At 47.6% G+C, this 18,811-nt stretch overlaps 1 protein-coding gene across 1 annotated transcript; it reads right to left on the reverse strand.

The window, feature by feature from the left end:
* Positions 1-16,391: 16,391 nt before the first annotated feature.
* Positions 16,392-17,968, reverse strand: LOC121833180 (piggyBac transposable element-derived protein 3-like). Its single transcript, XM_042286296.1, has 2 exons — positions 17,948-17,968; positions 16,392-17,470 (listed from the first exon to the last, which is right to left on the reverse strand). Exon 2 carries the CDS (start codon positions 17,385-17,387, stop codon positions 16,392-16,394), a length of 996 nt encoding a protein of 331 aa, XP_042142230.1. The 5' UTR covers positions 17,388-17,470; positions 17,948-17,968.
* Between the last annotated feature and the right edge of the window lie 843 nt (positions 17,969-18,811).

Genomic DNA, 18,811 nt, shown 5'->3' on the forward strand with positions numbered 1-18,811 from the left:
CGGTCAACAAAACCCCAACGGCTGTCCAGGGGTGTTCCCTTGTCCTTGACGGCCTAATAAAAAAGACAAAAAGACACTCTTACAAGACGGCAGTATTTAAACACTACCAAAACGTGTGATATGCGACTTGTTACTCTTCTAAGATAAAGCGTATTTCCATTGTAGGGATGTAAAAAACTGGGTATCGCAAATTCATATATATATATATATCTTGTGGGATTTCCCTTTTGGGGTTACCACTTAGAAACACAAAGAAGGTTCCTTGTTTCCGGATAAAGACGTGTTTATTGACTGCAATGCCAACACGCTTCGCTCTTAGACAAGAAAAGTCTGGGCGCTGGCTCATTTGCCGGTATCACCCGGTCGGTTTCACGCGCTGCCGCATTACACAGATTCACGGTAAGTGGGAGGCCCACAAAGAAAAACCGAGCTCCGTAGAGCCAGGGCCTCCTCCGACGAGAGCCCCTGGCACTCCTTCGGGGCCATCTTATGTAGCCTCGGAGAATGAACGCGCCCGGGGAGGCACTAGCAGTCGCGTCCATTATAACTCTCAAGGGGGTGCCGAAGGCGTGTTCACCCAAAATGGGCAAGGGAGAACCGGCCCCTTCGGGAAATTCGGCCTCGTGGTTCCTTGTATCCGGGAGGCCGACGCCATTGGTGACGACGGCTCCCACGGCCTGCTCGAAGCTAGGCCTGGATAGGGATAGAGGGAACCCCATGGTTCCCACAATATATATATCCTTGTTCCTAAATTCTGCTAAGCTTTGAGGCTGTCAAGCTGTGCATGCGAGGCCCGCTACGCCGGTATTCAAAACGAAACGTCTGAAAACTGTTCTAATCTACCACTATTGCTTAGAAGTCCAGGGTTGTGTTTGCTAAATTTTGCATTGTTTATGCCTGTCTGGTTTTCACCCGACAAAAAATTGACGTGGAATATTCTTTCGACCGTTATTGGTAACTCTTTTCAAAACACCACCGGGTAACATATTCGGCCGCCATATTTTGGGCATTGCTTTTAGTTGGAGGCTTGCGACTAGAACCGATTTCATGTTCAGTATTGAGGCAGCATTCGTGTCTAATACATTTAGACTCGCATCCGCGACAAACAATGACGTAGCTCTCTTGCTCCCTAGACACTTGGCCAAAATAAGGCGGCCTCGAAGACTAGCGGCACCATGGGTTGCACTTTTAAAAAGGCTGCATTCAAGTCTCCATTATTTTCTAAATTTACCAAGAAAATTCAAGGCGAACATTTCCTGAGGAAAGTTAAACAATTCAAAAGTTGCGAGCGAGTGTGAATGTATAAAGCTGACGGGAATGATTTCTTTGGTGCAGCTTGCGAGCGCTATGCTCGTGGTCAGCTTTCATTGGCATTTTCGACAGGATTGCGCGTGCACAGATATAATAGGCGTTCAAGCACGCGCACCCGTACATCTGACTGCATAGCCATAGAACGTCCACAAAAACGCGACGACTTTACCGACGCCGTGCTGGTTGCAAAGTGATACTCGTTCACTTCGTTTGATTATGCTGTGTTGTGTTACATAGAACTCAAATGGAATGGTTTAGCAAAGTGGAAAGTTGAGCCAGTTGGTTCATGGTTCTTTAAATAATTAAAAGCGCCGAAAAAGACAAGGACAAAGAAGTGGAACAACACAAGGCGCACTCGCAACCGTAGTTTATTTTGAAAAGTACATGCGTTTATAGACCCCAGAACCGTGTCAGTCATCAGCGTGTCCCTCGCAAGGCTCCTTTCAAATATTCAAACTCACTCTTTGACAGGGCGAGTGACGCTTCACTTACACACTCAACGCCCTTATCCCTAATTGCATATGCCTCGTGCACCTCTCTGCTTGTTCGGTCGCGATAACGAGCCAAAATGTTAATGTCATGTAGCACTGGCGTACACAGGCATCTATTACAATGAATGGCGAGGTGGTCAGACGGGCTGGCTCGCGTGGCAGCCGCATGCTCGCGGGCGCGGTCATTCACACATCTGCCCGTCTGGCCAATGTACACAGCGCCGCATGGCAGAGGGATTTCATATACAACTCCTCAGGTACACTCGGCAAATTTCGTTTCGTGCTTTTTGCTGCAAAGATCAGTCTGTTGATCGGGACAATTGATTTTACGGAAAAGTCGGACCATCCGATTGGGCGCTGAGAAAACCACAGGTACATTGAAACGCTGGGCCACTTTCTTTAAATTGTGTGACACTGAGTGCAGGTATGGAATAACCACTGGCCTCATGCTGGGTCTCTAGAGGGCGGGTTTGCCCGTTCCTTTTATCTTTTTTACCAGGCCTTCAGCAACCTCAGTTAAGCACCTTTGCGGAAAGCCGGCCTCTTGCAGTTTTGTGATCTGTCGCGCGAAACTTTCCTGAACGGAATGCTTGCAAGACTTCTTGAGAGCGGCCTCCAAGCAAGTTTTGTCGATGCCCCTCTTTACTAACTCAGAGTGAGCCGACTCAAATGGCAGGATCGCTTTCTTGGATCTCGGTTCATAAGTTCAACATATATGGTCTTGTAAAAAACTTAGTTTAATATCTAAAAATTGTAACTTCCCCTCAGTGGGTGTCTCAAAGGTAAAAGTCAAACCGCCCGCTGCCGTTGTTTAGCCGTTGCTGCTGTTGGCAAGAGTTCAAGCAGCCTAGGTGCCATCATGAGCAAAGAGCTCGCACTTGTATACCCAGTAATAGTATTGTAATTCTGCTCGATTTACATCAGCCTGAGAAGGAAGTACTTAAAGAAAACAATAGTCGGTCAAAAAAAAAAACACAATATTTCGAAATACATACACCGAGGAGAGGATCTTTTTAAGCGAAAATGACTTGACACTATAAAAAAAAAAAAAAAAAAAAATTACAGTCTATGCGGCGCTCGAGGGCTGCATCCTGGAAAGTCGTGTTTGAGACCCCTGAGGCCTTATGCTACACTGCGGGACCAAGCTGAACCAAGAGACCGGGCAAAGTTCTTTGCTGCGTAGGTCAGTGCCGCGCCACTGACAAATCGCAGCAGATGGCGCTGTCCTGGTTCCTCGCTAACACTTGGTCACGTTGTGTAGCATAGGACCCCTGGTCTAGAGACCTGAGCCGCGATGCAGTGCCCTAACCGTGCATGCTGTTTACATGAACGAATTGAATTCGATAATTGGAGTTGATGCATTCAGTGCTATAATGGGAGGACCCGTTATGTCCTTGTACATATAGTTAGTTGTACATACGGAAACAAATATTTCTAGACCACGGGAGCGTTCTCCGATATGTATTGCTGCGCCCTCTGCTGCCGAGACCGGTGCTTGGCGGATGCGGATCCTTCCATACTCGCAGTGATGCCGATTCTTTCGTTTCCGGCGGCCGCGTTGTTATTCTCCATAACTTGCCGTGTGGCGCTGCTTCGAAAGCATCCGTGCCTAGCTGCGCCAAAGATTCGTGCTAAGAAGCCCTGGCCTGCCAAGCAGCGCCTCTGAATCATCGGGACAGGAGGATTAGCCGATCTTGCAAGCTTACGCGGCGGCCACGTGCCGTTTTTGCGGCAGCGCACTTCGCCCGACTCCAACCTTAAGACTGATTTTTTTATTCACATTAAAAAACACACAAGCTTTTGCTCCTGATAGCTGACTTCTCCAAGCGAACGGTAAAATTACCATTCACTGCAATTATTTGTTCTAGGCGTCGCGGCATACTCGTAGAGGGATGCCGCCAACTCAGGTCGAGCACGGAGTCTGCCCCTTTCCTTTTATGCTGCTTTGACACTGGCGTTCAAATTGCAACTCTGAACCTGGTTTGCTCGTTTTCGTCATCAAATCTACGTGAACGGCCTCGGAAATGGGGTTCATCAATGTAAATGAGGCATTTCTGCCACCCATAGAGCCTCGGCCGCGCTACCGGCCTTTCGTGCTCAAGAGTGCCTTTCAACAACCGGCAAACTATTTTGTGTTCATTCGGTGTAATGCCCAACTTTTGCTATTTTTTAAAGGACAAAGTAAACAATGATTTCACATCAGAAAGCTTGAATGACTCGGCTCCCGGTATTTTAAAATATTCAGCGATATTCTCAGTGTGACATGCCTTTAATTTTTCTTCTATATTCGAGTGCACCTCGCGGTAACAGTGGCGCAAAGGTTAAAAGAGTTGTATGATAATCGGTCATCATATTGTTCGTTATCGGGTAAACAAAAGAGAGTTTTAGTAGACCGTTTTCGGTTTCCCGCTCCGCTCTATGGAAAACGGAGTCGCCATCGCGCATGCGCGACCCGCTCTGGGATTTGAGCGTGGAGCGTCAGCTCCGCTATCGTCGCCATTTTGAGAAGTATGTTCCACTCTCAGTAAAGGTTCAATAGATTGTGCTTTTCTGGAAAGGTGGGTGCTCGCTATTTGAAATCATGCTTGGGAGCGCGCTTGACCCTTATGAACCTCGCTGCGCTAAGAAGCTGCGCAGACTTTGTTTGAAAAGGCGTCCCCCAGAAAACGTTTCACGGTAGTCAAAAACCTCTGGCTGCTTCGAGAAATCGCTGGCCGCAATCCTTTCACGGCCCCTGAACGGTGGGAACAGGTGCTGCCTTGTCTAAGCCAGCGGGCTCGATTTTTCTATGCGAGATGACGACGACGACGTTGAGAGGATGACACAGCGGGCGACGGCGGTGTCTCAATCTGAGCCCTGGGCCTCGGTTCCTCGGAGGCGGCAGCTTCTACTTCGGCTGGACTACCTCCTTGGAGCATGATTCTTTAACCCCAGTGGACCCAAGTGAGCAATAGCGCCATTATGTTCCTGGTGCTCCTTCATGCACTGATCGAACGGCGTGCAAGATCCTCATAGCTCGCTGCTCACCCGCCCAACCCGCCTCCACGAAGTCTGGACTTCTGCGAATCGGACTGCCACCCTCCCCAATACCAACAACATGTCGTCGTCATCTTGCACGTATATGCTCATCACATTACCATGTTCCCTAGACGCGGCACCGCGGGCCTCGGTGGTACAGGCTGCTGCTTTCCGCGGTGCCGCGGCTCTCCAGAGCCAAAAATTAAAGGTTAAAGACCAAAGACTAAAGCAGTCGGCAAACGGACAGATATTTTGTTTGGTTACTTCAGGCAGCAAGACAGTGAAAATTAGCAAGAGCGAGTGCTCCATTTATATCTGTACTTTTTTTTTTTCCCAATGAAATGAGTCTTTTCTTCTTCGTATGCTTCGGTTTGTGATATGGTGCCTTGGTGTTTATGTACACTGCGCGACACTGTTAGTGGTAACAATCAATATCCTGTTTTCATTTTTCACCTTAAATTCGAGGGGCTGACATTTGCCTATTGGTGTGGAATAAAGCGCTCGTTTGGGGCACTAATCTGAGCGACAAATTTTCAGATTTTTCAATAGCTGCCAAAGAAATAAACTGCAAATAAAAGCGATTTTTTTCGTGTTCGTATTAACAGTGGAGCGCAGTGTATGTATCTGTTTTGGGGGGTGACATGAAACCATTTTGCTTGATTATACACTTCTTTTTATTTCTTTTGTGTGTCTATGAAAGTGCGTTTTTCAGCTTAAGCTCCTGCCCAGTTTCTGCCTCACTTGTGCTACGGTCTTTTCTTGCAATAGAAGGCCACGCAACATAGTCTACTTTTACAATGCTGAATTCAACAGTAACACTGTAATTTGGTTAGATGCAATATTCACACGCACATCTGAGAAGTAAAATGGGAGTCGTTAGTAAACGTTTTATTATTAAAATATTTCTAGATGCCTTACAGCCCAGTTGGACAGGTATTTCGCTCAGTACAAAAGCTTGAACATGATTTACTGTGATAATTTTATGCGTTCTAATATTAAACAAACAAAAAAATCCCCATGGTCTTTGTAGGATTCTTCCAGCCGTAAAATATGCCGTCTGCGCACATCACTGCCTGGTGCTTCACGACGAGCACCCTCTTGTGGTCTTCTTCTGATTTTTTTGATGGACGGCATATGTGCAAGCTGTGCGGTCAACAAAACCCCAACAGATGTTCAGGGGTGTTCCCTTGTCCTTGACGGCCTAATAAAAAAGACAAAGAAAAACCCTCTTACAACACAGCAGTATTTAAACACTACCAAAACATGTGATATGGGACTTGTTACTCCTCTAATATAAAGCGTATTTCCATTTTAGTGTTGTAAAAAACTGGGTATCGTAAATTAGTATATATATATATAGTTCCCTAATTCTGCTAAGGTTTGAGGCCGTCAAATTGTGCATGCGAGGCCCGCTACGCCAGAATTCAAAACGAAACTTCTAAAAACTCTTCTAACACTATTGCTTAGAAGTCCAGGGTTGTGTTTGCTAAATTTTGCATTAATTATACCTGTCTGGTTTTCACCAGACAAAAAATTGACGTGGAATATTCTTTCGACCGTTATTGGTAACTCTTTTCAAAACACCACCGGGTAACATATTCGACCGCCATATTTTGGGCATCGCTTTTAGTGCGAAACTTGTGACTAGAACCCATTTCATATTCAGTATTGACGCAGCATTCGTGTCTAATACATTTAGCGCTCTGTCCTGTCCCCTCCTTCTCTTCTCAGTCTTTTGCGCTTTCAAAACCACCGCCTAGACATTTAGACTCGCATCCGCGACAAGCAATGACGTAGCTCTCTTGCTCCCTAGACACTTGGCCAAAATAAGGCGGCCTCGAAGACTAGCGGCACCATGGGTTGCACTTTTAAAAAGGCTGCATTCAAGTTTCTATTATTTTCTAAATCTACCAAGGAAATCCAAGGCACACATTTCTTGAAAAAAGTTACACAATTCAAAAGTTGCGACCGAGTGTGAATAAATAAAGGTGAGAGGGGGAATGGTTTCTTTGGTGCAGCTTGCGAGCGCTATGCTGGTGGTCATCTTTCAGTGGCATTTTCGACAGGAGGGCGCATGCACATATGTAATCGGCGTTCAAGCACGCGCACCCGTACATCTGACTGCATAGCCATAGGACGTCCACAAAACGCGACGACTTTACCGACGCCGTGCTGGTTGTAAAGTGATACTCGTTCACTTCGTTTGATTATGCTGTTTTGTGTTACATAGAACTCAAATCGAATGGTTTACTTTTTAAGCGCGGGGCGTACGCTTCACTTCTTGATTCGACCACTTTCAAGCTGAGGTCACGGTCAAAAACATCGACGCGTATTGAGTAAGTGCAGCCATCTTGAGATCGAAGCGATCACGCTAAGGACGCTGAGGGCAGTCCGCTCTACAACTTGTGAAGCGGAGCGCACGCTCACTCCGCTAACTATACGCTCCAACTCAGAGCGGGCCACGCATGCGCGGTGGGGACGATGCTTCTCGCAGAGCGTAAAGTAGAGCAAAGAGGGCTCATAAAAGTGCCCTACTAATACTCATAGATTACGAACGCGCTCGTCGTGACTTGTCCTGACACTGCCCATGTACACCTTTGGCGTATAGAAAAAAGTAACTTTTCACCAGACAGAGCAGCTGCGCTAGAAACATTGGAAACGCGAAATTTACACAAACCATGCAGGGTCTCACCTGTGAGCACAGCTCTAGTTTCGCCAGGGTCTACCACCTATGTTTGTTCATGTCAGCGAGCAGGTGGCCGAACCTCTCGTTGATGTGACCCACGATGAGGTTCACAGAACTGAAGAACACCGACAAGTTCCGTCCAAACGCTCATCCAAGTACGAACAGACGGTTGGGATAGGCCAGTCGAGGAAGAACCATGCAAAGCGTCTCGCCAGATTGGCAACACCCTGCGGCGATCTGTCGGGTGCTGGTATTTGGAGGCTGGCATGCAGAACAGCCAGGTCCTTCTTTAAGCAGGATAGCTTCCTAAAGGGTTTCTTTTCTACTTTGGAAATATCCAGCAAACCGCGTTCGGAAAGGAAGCTTCGGCGCTTGATGGCACGAGGGATTCGAATCATAGATTCGATGTCTCGCCAGCTTAATATCGTTAGTAGAAGTCTCCATCCTTGAGAACAGCGGGGATTCATCGTGCAGATGCCTTGCTAGCCTTGAGCAACACTGTACTCGTACTACGCAAAAGGATGTACTCGCAATGCGCAAACTTCGTCCTTTTCTCTTATTTTTCTACTTCAAATAAGTAAATCTGTTTCAGTTTTAATTCGAGTGGAGCAGAAGCTATAAGAGCAAGTGCCGGCCTTTCAGCGTCCTTGATAAGCACGCGCGCTCGTGCAGTGCACTCGCACACAAGGTGGAACGAATATATTTATATTGTATAGCTTAATATTTCTTCAGGTGTGTGCCTACTTTTTTGTGTTCATTATTGTCGCCTTCGTTTTTACTACCTCTACAATCACGCTCCCTTTTACTCTCTTGGTGTTAAGGCTTAGGTTTTTTTGTCTTACTAGTACTATAAACGTCCACTTGTGGGGCTACGCAAGCAAATTTTTCGAACCCGCTCAAAACGCTCTTACGCTGAAGAAAAACGCTCTACTAAAACGCGTTTTTGGACCTCCGCTTTTCATTCCGGCGAAGCGGACCGCGCATGCGCAGTTTGGCACCCTCAGAGGGGAGCGGAAGATGAAAACGGTCAACTAAAACTCTCTAAAGTTAGCTCAAAAAGCGGCGTGCTCTACCGCTTCCGAGATCCCGAGTACTTCTTTCTCGCTGCAGGTGCAGCCAGCTAGGCCAGCCGGCGTAGCTTCTGAGCTTGGATCCCGTGCACAGCTTGGCGGGGAGGTTTCCGACGCGGCAATACGGGGCACACTATACAGAATCGCACCGCGGCTACCAAAAACGAAATAATCGGCATTTCTGCAAGTATGGAAGGACGCGCATTCACCAAGCGCCGGTGTCGACACGCCCCATCATAGGGCGTAACAATCCATATCGGCCACCGCTCCCGTAGTCCGGAATATCTTGTCCCCGACTGTGAATAACTGAAGTTTTGATTCTTCAACAGATCATGCTTGCAATCGTGACAATGTGCTGAGGGGATTGGAATATAATCGGATACCTAAAGCGAGTTCACCCCGATGTCAAATTATTATACTCGATTTTTGCATAAATTTCATGCAAGGAGGACCACAGTGCAGCCTAATTAATGAACATCTTACATCTCAAACCAACACCCATGCCGTGACGAACAACATTGTCAAGGGCTCTGAATTCGTACCATGGGGTCTTCCCAAGATGGTTCGAAAGCAGTATACACGAAATGAAGCCACCCCCATACTTCAGCACTGAGTAGATGCACGCTCGTTTACCATCTTAGGGCAGTCTCGGGCTGTAAGGGCAGATGGGGAAGACCCTAACTGGACTCCGACACAGCTGGCCACACCAAGAATATCGAGTTGCTGTAAGAAAAGCAAAAGATGTGCACGTTAACACATGTCAAGCAAAACAATAAGGTGTTTTAGAATAATTTACGCAATTTTAACCTATGCTAGCGCTAAATTTGGCGCTTGCGTTAGCGCACGCTGTGCCAGAACGTTTAGAATAGCGCTTCTCCGCCGCAACAGAAAAGCCTAAGCACCTCGTGCTTGCAACGCCACAAAGCTACAGCAACACTTTTTATTTTGCACACAAAATCCTGCAATTTCAGAAAAAAAAAAACAATTTCTTGGTTCAGAGTAATATTTTAGATTCATTTAAATATGAGAGTGCAGCGGAAGAGGGTCGACTGGTAATGTCCACTTGAGTCGCCTAGGAAAGAGAGGTCTCGTGTACTGACCGTCGCACACTGTACCTTCGCAGAGAAACGTTCGTGCGTCCAAAGCCGCAAGTTGCCGGCAATCGTTGCTCACCTTGCTGGGTCCTCTTAAAGGGTAACTGCAAAGAAAAAAGTTTTTTTTAAGCAGCCTAATTGGGTCAAGCATGTCAAAAAACAATTTTTCTGTGAGAAAAAAAAAATGTTTACAGCAATATTTATTGCGTGAGACCGATTTTAGTTTGCGGCTATTTCGTCCGTTTTGAATCGCGCGCCACGAAGTTGGTATTCCGTGACGTTAAATACCAATCGGCTGCTATACTTCTCATTGGCTAAGAGTTTGATTGACAGCTTAGATCTTGGTTGTTAAACCTTTGTTATATGTTGCAATTTTCTTTTAAAAGGCATATTTTTACCTTTAAAGAATAACTCATGTGATGAGAGTTATTAATCTTTACAAAATGTTTACAAGACGGGCACCTCCGTTTGGATTCATACCATAACAAACAAAAGCTTCGCCCTTCTTTCATGGCCGCCGAAGTCTCTGCTCCCGCCTGTCTCGCCTGCCTCGACTAATCGTTTCGCCGAAACGATAAGTGTTTCGTGCTGACCCAGGTGCTTGAGTGAGACTTCTTAAAGTGAAGTAGTGTGTGTTTGGCAGCTGTCGCAGGTGTTAGTGATAGGAAGCGACGCGGGGTTTTGACTTTCATAGCGCGGTGCTTTCGTTTTCCTCTTTGATGGCTTAGCGTGCTTTTTTGTTTGTTTGTTTGCTTGCGCGACAATTCGAAGTCCATTGTTCAATTAAAACGACGTAATTTTGTTGAAAACGCCCGCAGCTTTTTACTCACGGTATGCGTCGGGAAACTTCCTCATTTTGAAACAGAACGAGGCAGATTTACTTTTAAAAACGCTCGCTGCGTCCTCCCGGACCAGTTTGACTGGATCAGCTGACGACGACGGGACTGAATTGGTTGAACGTCAACCCCACAACAACCAGTTTGCGCTCTGTGTTAGCACCGCATTACACACACCACGAACGTTTCAGCTCTGTCGAATCGCCGTGTTGCACAAAACAGAACGAGATCGCCGAAAACAACGCAGCGCTGTCGTGAACCCTGGCTTGTGGTTGCGCACTCCTAAATTCTGTGACTCCCTTCGCTTTCAAAGCACGCATGACGATTACGAATGATACTCTCCATCTTCCGGGAACATCACAGGGGCACTTCTCCGGTCACGTCTGCGACACATGTGCTCGCAAACCGCGTCAAACCAAAACAAAACCGCCGCCGTGCGTTGTTGCCAGATCTTACCGGAAGTCGAGACGCTGCGTCGTTCAACTCCGCAACGCAAGGAGGGAAGGAGGGAAGGAGGTACGAAATAGTCCGCTGTGTTTTTAAATTCCCGTACCGGAAGTCAGGTTTTTCACTTTCAATTTGTTTTTCTTTTGGCGAACTGAACGATGTGCTAATAGTAAAGTCCCAATATAAATTTATTTCTTCCAGCCCAAAGTCCGTTTCATGGCCCTTTAAAGCGGGCACTGCGCTTAGTCTAGACATACAGTGAAGGCCCGTTCACACGATGCATTTTTCTCGCGCATCTAGTGTCGCGAAACGTAGTTTCGCGAAATGGTTGCGCCGTCTGAACGAGTCCGAAAAGGACGCGCGCATCTAAAAAAGTTGCGAGCACACCTCGTTTCTGGAGCGAGCTTTTGCTGAAACTTTGCCGAGTCCTGTCAATCACTCTGAGGGCGCCGCCAATGGCCGCTCAGAAACGCTCTCACGTGGCCTTTGGGGGGGGGGGGGGGGGGAGCTGTTTGAGAAGACCACTTCACTGCCGGTATTGTGGCCGAGCCAAATCCGAAAAAAAAAAACCGAAACCACGAACGATGGTTACTGCCGGCGCTTCCGCAAGCACATCAAGCACCACTGAAGGAAAAGTGAGTAGCATATCGGAAAAAGAATCCAGCGATGTTCGAAGACGCAATTCGGGATGATGGTAATTCGCGTCTGTTTTAGTCATAATTAAGAAATAACACCTTGAGACAAAGAAACAAAAAGGGACGTACACAGTACCGTCTCAAAACCAGCACAGCGTACAGCTGTCATTTACTTCCACAACAGTCTTCTTCCTTGTCAACCTCCATCCAAATTATAATATTCAACAGTAATTAAAGTAAATGGCAGTAAATGAGAATTCAACAACTAGTAAATGACAATTTAAGAGTAAATTAAGTAAATGGAAGTAAATGACAGCTGTATGCTGTGCTGGTTTTAAGACGGTGGTGTGTATGTCCCTTTTTGTTTCCTTGTCTTAAGTTTTTATTTTTTTAATTATGATTGTTCACCAGCTCGACTGCGTTTTGACTCTACCCTTGTTACACGGGCACACTTAACTGCAGTTACGCTAAACCACAATTAGCGCACAATACTTGCCGACAACATTCTGCGGCGATGCAGTCAGAGCTATGGACGAACGTGCGCTTGAGCATCTTGAGCACCCATCAAAGCAGTGCACACGCTCTCTTCACTTCTTTTGAAATAGCTGTCCGAGGGTATAGTGCGGCATCTGTGCTGCCACGTAACCGCAGTTAAAGCTGAGTTAACCACGGTTAATACCCTTGTTACACGGGCACACTTAACTGCAGTTACGCTAAACCACAATTAGCGCACAATACTTGCCGACAACATTCTTTGGCTATGCAGTCAGAGCAATGGGCGAACGTGCACTTGAGCATCTTGAGCACCCATCAAAGCAGTGCACGCGCTCTCTTCACTTCTTTTGAAATAGCTGTCCGAGGCTATAGTGCGGCATCTGTGCTGCCACGTAAACGCAGTTAAAGCTGAGTTAACCGCGGTTAAGTGTGCCCGTGTAACAGGGGTTGTAAGTGTGCCCGTGTAACAGGGGTACAAGTGCACCCTTGTACCCCTGTTACAGGGGTACAAGGGCACCCTCAGCTTTAATAGGTTGGCGCATGTTGCAAACAAATACTTTCCCCCACCTCAGCCTCTTACATGCCATGTACCCTACAGTATACCCCACAAACAAATGTCCCCTGTGCACCGAAAAGGCTTCACTATATCACATCACGTGGGCATGCCCTAAGATTCAGGCTGCCCCCCCAGTTCCCAACCCAAACGCCGAGCAGTGGGAAGCTGCGCTGTCCAGCTGGGATCCGGACGACCAGCGTAATCTGGTCTCGCGGGCCCGTGCCGCAGCGACAGCTACAGGGGCCCTGGAATGAGGGCTCCTCTCGCCTCGGAAGAGCCAAGCGAATTGTTTATTAAAAGTTTTTTCTCTCTCTCAGCTTTAACTGCTGTTACGTGGCACCGCGGTGACCGCACTATACTCTCGGACAGCTATTTAAGAAGTGAAGAGCGCGCGTGCACTGCTTCGATGGGTGCTCAAGATGCTCAAGCGCACGTTCGCCCACAGCTTTGACTGCATAGCCGCAGAATGTTGTCCGCAAGTATTGTGCGCTAACTGTGGCTTAGCTTAACTAGTGCGCCCGTGTAACAAGGGTATTAGGATGGGGCGGGAGATAGAGAACACGACGCTGAACGGCTAATGGTGATGATGATTATGTTGGCGTTTAACTGAAGCGCCACTTTATGGTCAACACCCAAACTATTTTCGCGAGTCTGAACGTCATCGTTGTTGCACGTGAAACGGTACGTGTGAACGAGCACATTTCGCGAAACTTGAGTGTTGCGAAACTGTTGCGCGCCTAAAAGATGCATCGTGTGAACAGACCTTAACTGTATAGGCTCTGCTTACAGAACCAGACGTGTTCCTTTTTCTTTTGCCGCCAACACGGTATTGGCTGAGAAGCGGTCATGTGCACAGGGCTTCTGTGGGAAAGCGACCTTGCAGTCGCCGAGTTTCGGTCGGATCGTTTTTCTCGCTTTGCGTTTGCGAAATATACATTCTACACTAAAATAGAACAAACTGTAAGGTTGCTTAACAATTCAACATCACGTGTAGCCACTCGATAAAGTAAAATCGCGTTGTTTCATAACGCGAGCAATGTTTAAAAACATGCTGTGAAAGACAAGGAAGAAGGCGACAAAGGTGACGTTTGCGAAGCTCGCGCATCCGGGGCTCTCGAGCTACGGTAGCTTCCCGCAGTAGAGTAAAGCCCGGTTCACACAGTTGCGTTTGACTGCGTTTGACTGCGTTGCGGCAGCGAGACTCCAGGACATCCCTGCTGCTTATATCGCGTGCCAAGAAGATTCTTTGAACTGGATTCCACACTTCATACGAAGCACAGATGTGCCGGTGACTCGCTTTCGGTTCTCGCCGCAACGCAGTCAAACGCACTCAAACGCAAGTGTCTGAACCGGCCTTCATGCCCGTGCCACACGGGTAGAGTGTACTAGAAGGTACGGGTGGGACGAGCTATTAGCCCCGTGCGCGACCAAAAGCGTCGCTGTGGTCGGCCTTCCACGATTGGCCGAACGCTGACTATGACGTAGGAAAGGGGATTTATCATCGACGGAAATAAGAGGAATGAAAGAACTTTAATTTTGACGGTGTTGGCAGTGTTGCTTCAAGAGCTCAATGATTTCAAGCTTCCACCATGCTATTTACAAACACCATCGAACTTGTTGTTTGCAAGGTAATGACGTCACAAGGGAGAACCATAGGAGGGCGCCACCAAAACATCTCGCCGCTAATAGGCTCCGCTCATGCATTCAGCTGCACCTCAAAATGCGGAAAGCAATCAGGGGGAATTAAGCCACTTTGATCGCAGCGCCATCATTGCTGCGATCAACCAACGACAGAGGTCAAGGTCATATGGGCAATATAGCCCCTTAGGGGCTATATTGCCCATATGCCAATATACTGTTCTAAGGCCGTCGTGACATCGCGTCACGTCGAGGACGACGCCGTTCCGCGATATCAAGCCACCGTTGTAACGCGGTGATGACGGCGCGAGCCACATCGAGGATGACGTGGACGGGGTCGTCCATGCCGACGTTAACGTCGACGCCCCACGCAACATCAAACATGGTTGTGACGTCACGTTAACGTCGTCCTGACGTCATCGTGAACATCAACGTTACGACGAAACCTTGATTGCGTGTAACGTCGTCGCCTTCGCCAGCATCAACATCGATACGCAGTCACGACGAAGTCTTGACGTCGTGTAACATCCTCGACGATGACGATGACGTCGTGAAGCTGTCGGGACGTCTTCGTGACGTCGAGTTGCATCATGTCCACAACGACGTCAACGAACTGACACTAAGCGTCCTCATGACGTTACATTGACAAGAACGCCGTCCTCTTGACGTCCCGTGACGTTGTCGTCGTCATCAACGTCAACATTGACATCATCATCGTTGTCAACGCAATATGACGTCAGAAAGCAGTCTCGGTGTCGTGTAACGCACGTTGTCAACGTCGATGACGAGGTCGACGTGAAGGCGTCGTCCTGATGTCGCATGGCGTTTTGACGACAAGTCAGGGAGCGGTGACTTTATGTACATGAAGCCTGACGTCTAGGTTGTATAAAAAACATACTCCGGCAATCTATCGTTTCTATGACATTGACCAGTGTGCCGGTAGCGCTTGGCGTTGAAACGAAACGCGTTTTTTCATAAAAAGCGGCTAATCCGAACCACTTTGCTCCTAACGCCCGAGAGGGTGCTACGAGCGAAGCGGCTTGGATTAGCCGTTTTTGTCCACATTTCGAGGTACCAAAATAGCACCCCGGTGGCCCCACACGTCCTTTCTAGTATACTTTAATACCTGTGCCACACGGGCAACTCGAATGCCATTTACAACGAATGACATTTGAGCGGACGGCCAATCAGCACGCGACACTCCGGTCGCAGCGCATTTCACGCGCGACAGATTGCGAGCTGATTCGCCGATCACGCAAATGTCATTTGTTGTACATGGCATTCGAGTTTCCCGTGTGGCACGGGTATTACACCTGTGCCACACGGGTATAATAAACAGGGCGCGGTTGAAAACTTAGTTCTCAACTGTGCCCTGTTTGAGTTACACTTGAAAAAGCGCCGATGCCGTGTACACATTTCGTCGTTCACAGCACATGAGTACCGTAACGTGAGCCAGGACGTCGGTGCAAGATTCCTTCCCCATTTATTAAGAGCCCATAAAACATAAAACAAAGAAAGATTATTTTGTTACACGCTGCAAAAGTTTAACTGCCCGGGGGGCCAACGAGTGATATTACACAAGCATGATTACTTTGTTCTTTAAAAAAACCTGGTTAGTTCAATGCATCAAAAAGCAAGAACTTAGAAATAAAGCAGCCCTGGCAAATAATACGTAGAAAAGTCTCCAGCACTGAACAAATGTATTTCCCAATTAAAACGCAGGAAGCTTGTCTAACGTTGCCGGCCGTTGGTAACGCATGCAACAGCATTTATCGTACCAACGAAAGCGTCGCGTCGCCCGCAGGTCAAGAGTGGGATATGAGACAGCACAGTTGACGCCGACCGCAGACGCCTAAATTACACCTGCCGCGGTAGGCACAACACTAAGGAGAGCGCAACGTATTGCGAAAGCGCTGACGGCAGTGCCTGCATCACAGGTGACGTCACTGCCTTGACGCCAAGCGAGGGCGAAGATATCGACGTCATTGACGCTCTTGTTCTGGTCAGTTTCGGTTTGAAAGAGCCTGCGGGAATGAAATAATTTAGCCAGAAACGCGCGGAGAAATTGTTTTGGCTTTTACTTCCTTCCTTACTTTTCAGGTGCTTTTCTGCCTTCAAAGGGCACTTTTCAGGTTTTTTTTAATAGTACCAGCAGCATAAATTCTTTTCTCCAGAAGAACACGGAGCACCGGCAGGGAGGTAAAGTAGTTATCGAAAAACAATTTGTGCCCGATGCCATCAGGTATCCTTGCTGCTAAGTGCAAAACAAACGCACCTGTCTCACCAAACGTTTGTTTGTTTTCAGAACTCAGTTCTGTTGTGGAGCCCTGATAAACGATGAAATCATAAACGACTCCCGACGCGCCACACAACATGAATACCTTCACGCCCCAAGGGTTTGGTTTGCCTTTGACGTACTGCTTGACATCAAGCTTTCCTTTGAATGGAATTGTTTGTTCATCCACGCAAAGGTGTTCCTCCAAGGGAAGCTGACGGCACCTTTCTTGGAACGAATTCAGAAGGGGCCTCACTTTCCAGAGACGGTCATTGGCGTTGTGGTCGCCATTCACATTGACAATATGAAGGCAATTTCTGAGCTTCTCAAAGCGGTTTCTTGACATGCTCACAGATGACAAAAGTTCGGTCTTGAATGAAGGCTTCCAATACAAGCGCAACCGAGGATAGCGTATCACACCCACTGCCAAGTGAAGTGCAATGAGCCTTCTGATTTCTTCTTCATCTGTCAGCACTGATTTTCCATCATGGCAAATTGAGTACATATTTGTCTTATCGGCTAGCTCAGTGAACACGCTTTTGGGCACATACCTCGAGAAGTACTCATATGGCGTGAGAGGAGGTCCAAGATAGCCATCGTTCTCGTCAGAAACTGGCTGAAATTGAGTACATGGTTTTTCAAAAACTTTTCTGCACCAAGCCTCGGGGTCTCGGGCTCTCGTTTCATGCTGGTCATCCTCATCAGAAGAGTCGGAGAGTTCCTGCGGGTTGGCCCAGTCGTCATCCGCCACATCGACAACTGCACTGGCTTCATCTGTCTCGACTTCTTCATCATCAGCGTCGGATATGTCGCCATTTCCCAGCGCGGCAAACATTACATCAGGATCTTCGAGACGCGGCCTTCTTGGGCGTAATGATCTTCTGGCCGAGTAGAATACTCCAGGAGGTATTGTCCCACCTGAGCAAAAAATGATTAGGGCAAAAATAAAAATTACGGCTCCTATAAAAGAAAACAACAAGCACACAGTTGCAAAACCTCCGACAGAACCCTGTTACCCGTTGAGCCCTGGGGTGCTATGTTGCGCTTTTTGCACTCCCAGGAGACTTGGAAGAGGGAAGTGACGTCAACGACACAGCAAATGCAGATTGGATGTTGACAAAAGAAAACGAAATCAACATCCAATCTGCGTTTGCTGTGTCGTTGACGTCACTTCCCTCTCTCTAGTCTCCTGGGAGTGCAAAAAGCGCAACATAGCACCCCCGGCATCCTATTTATAGGACACATACAACGTGACGAGCCGCGGACATAATATTCACTCCAGAAGAACCCTTCTGCTACCACTACAGCCTTGAATATATTAGGAACAATGCACGAAATTCTCATCGCTAACACTCGAGCAGCTATTGAGTAAAAAATAACAAAACATGCGCTCACCTTCGTTGCCGCCGTTTTCACCATCCGCCATTTTGTTTGTGTACTACTGGAGCTTCGGGGAGAAGAAGGAAGAAGCAAATGATGTCCATGCCATTGGGGATGTTTTCGCCACAGGCTCAGTTCCTGTTTCGGTTTCTAGGCTGTTTAGATTTCATTTAATACTTAGCTTTCTTCATGTCCTTTTTATAGGACACCAGGGCCAAAGGGTTAAAGCGGATCCCTAACGTTAATGACCTATGAAACACGCGTTTGTTTTTCACCCCGCGCAATAGAAGTCCCAGAAAAAAAATTAACAAAAACGAGCAGCGTTCACCCCCTCAAATCGCAGCCAGAACAAGCGGCCACGTGATCTGGAGCCGATTATATGCCGCCAGTGTTGATCATAGCCACGCGCTGGGGTTGGCAAAGCGCAGGACACGCGCTGAGTTCCAGACATTGTTATGGCTCGGCTGTTGTCGTCGTTGCAGCGATTGGACACGGGTCACAAACCAAATGCTTCTCGAGCTAGCAATTGTCACGAGCCCAAGTTGAGTGCCCACGCAATGCTCGGGTCCAATCTATGAACCGCATTCAGATATCGTCACTTGGGTGTACTGCGATCCCTGAGTTACGTCATCAAATTTTGCAAAGGAGAAATTGAAAGAAAATGATCGCTTTTGTCCTTGAAATTACACCGCAACAATGGAGTTTCTTGTCCAATGGCGTTGCGTGTGAGTATCCTTGAGTCCCAGGTGTTCCAGTAAGCTCGTGTAAAGAGAAAAACATTCCAATTGAATATCGTTGCACAGCTTCTTTAAGCTGACGCAGTGTCAGCTTAGGGATGAACGGGTGGAAGCTACGTGTTTGTTGAAGCAGTCACACGTC

Source organism: Ixodes scapularis, unplaced genomic scaffold, assembly GCF_016920785.2.
Source record: "Ixodes scapularis isolate PalLabHiFi unplaced genomic scaffold, ASM1692078v2 PGA_scaffold7__128_contigs__length_106722199, whole genome shotgun sequence".
NCBI classification, from domain to species: Eukaryota; Metazoa; Arthropoda; class Arachnida; order Ixodida; family Ixodidae; genus Ixodes; species Ixodes scapularis.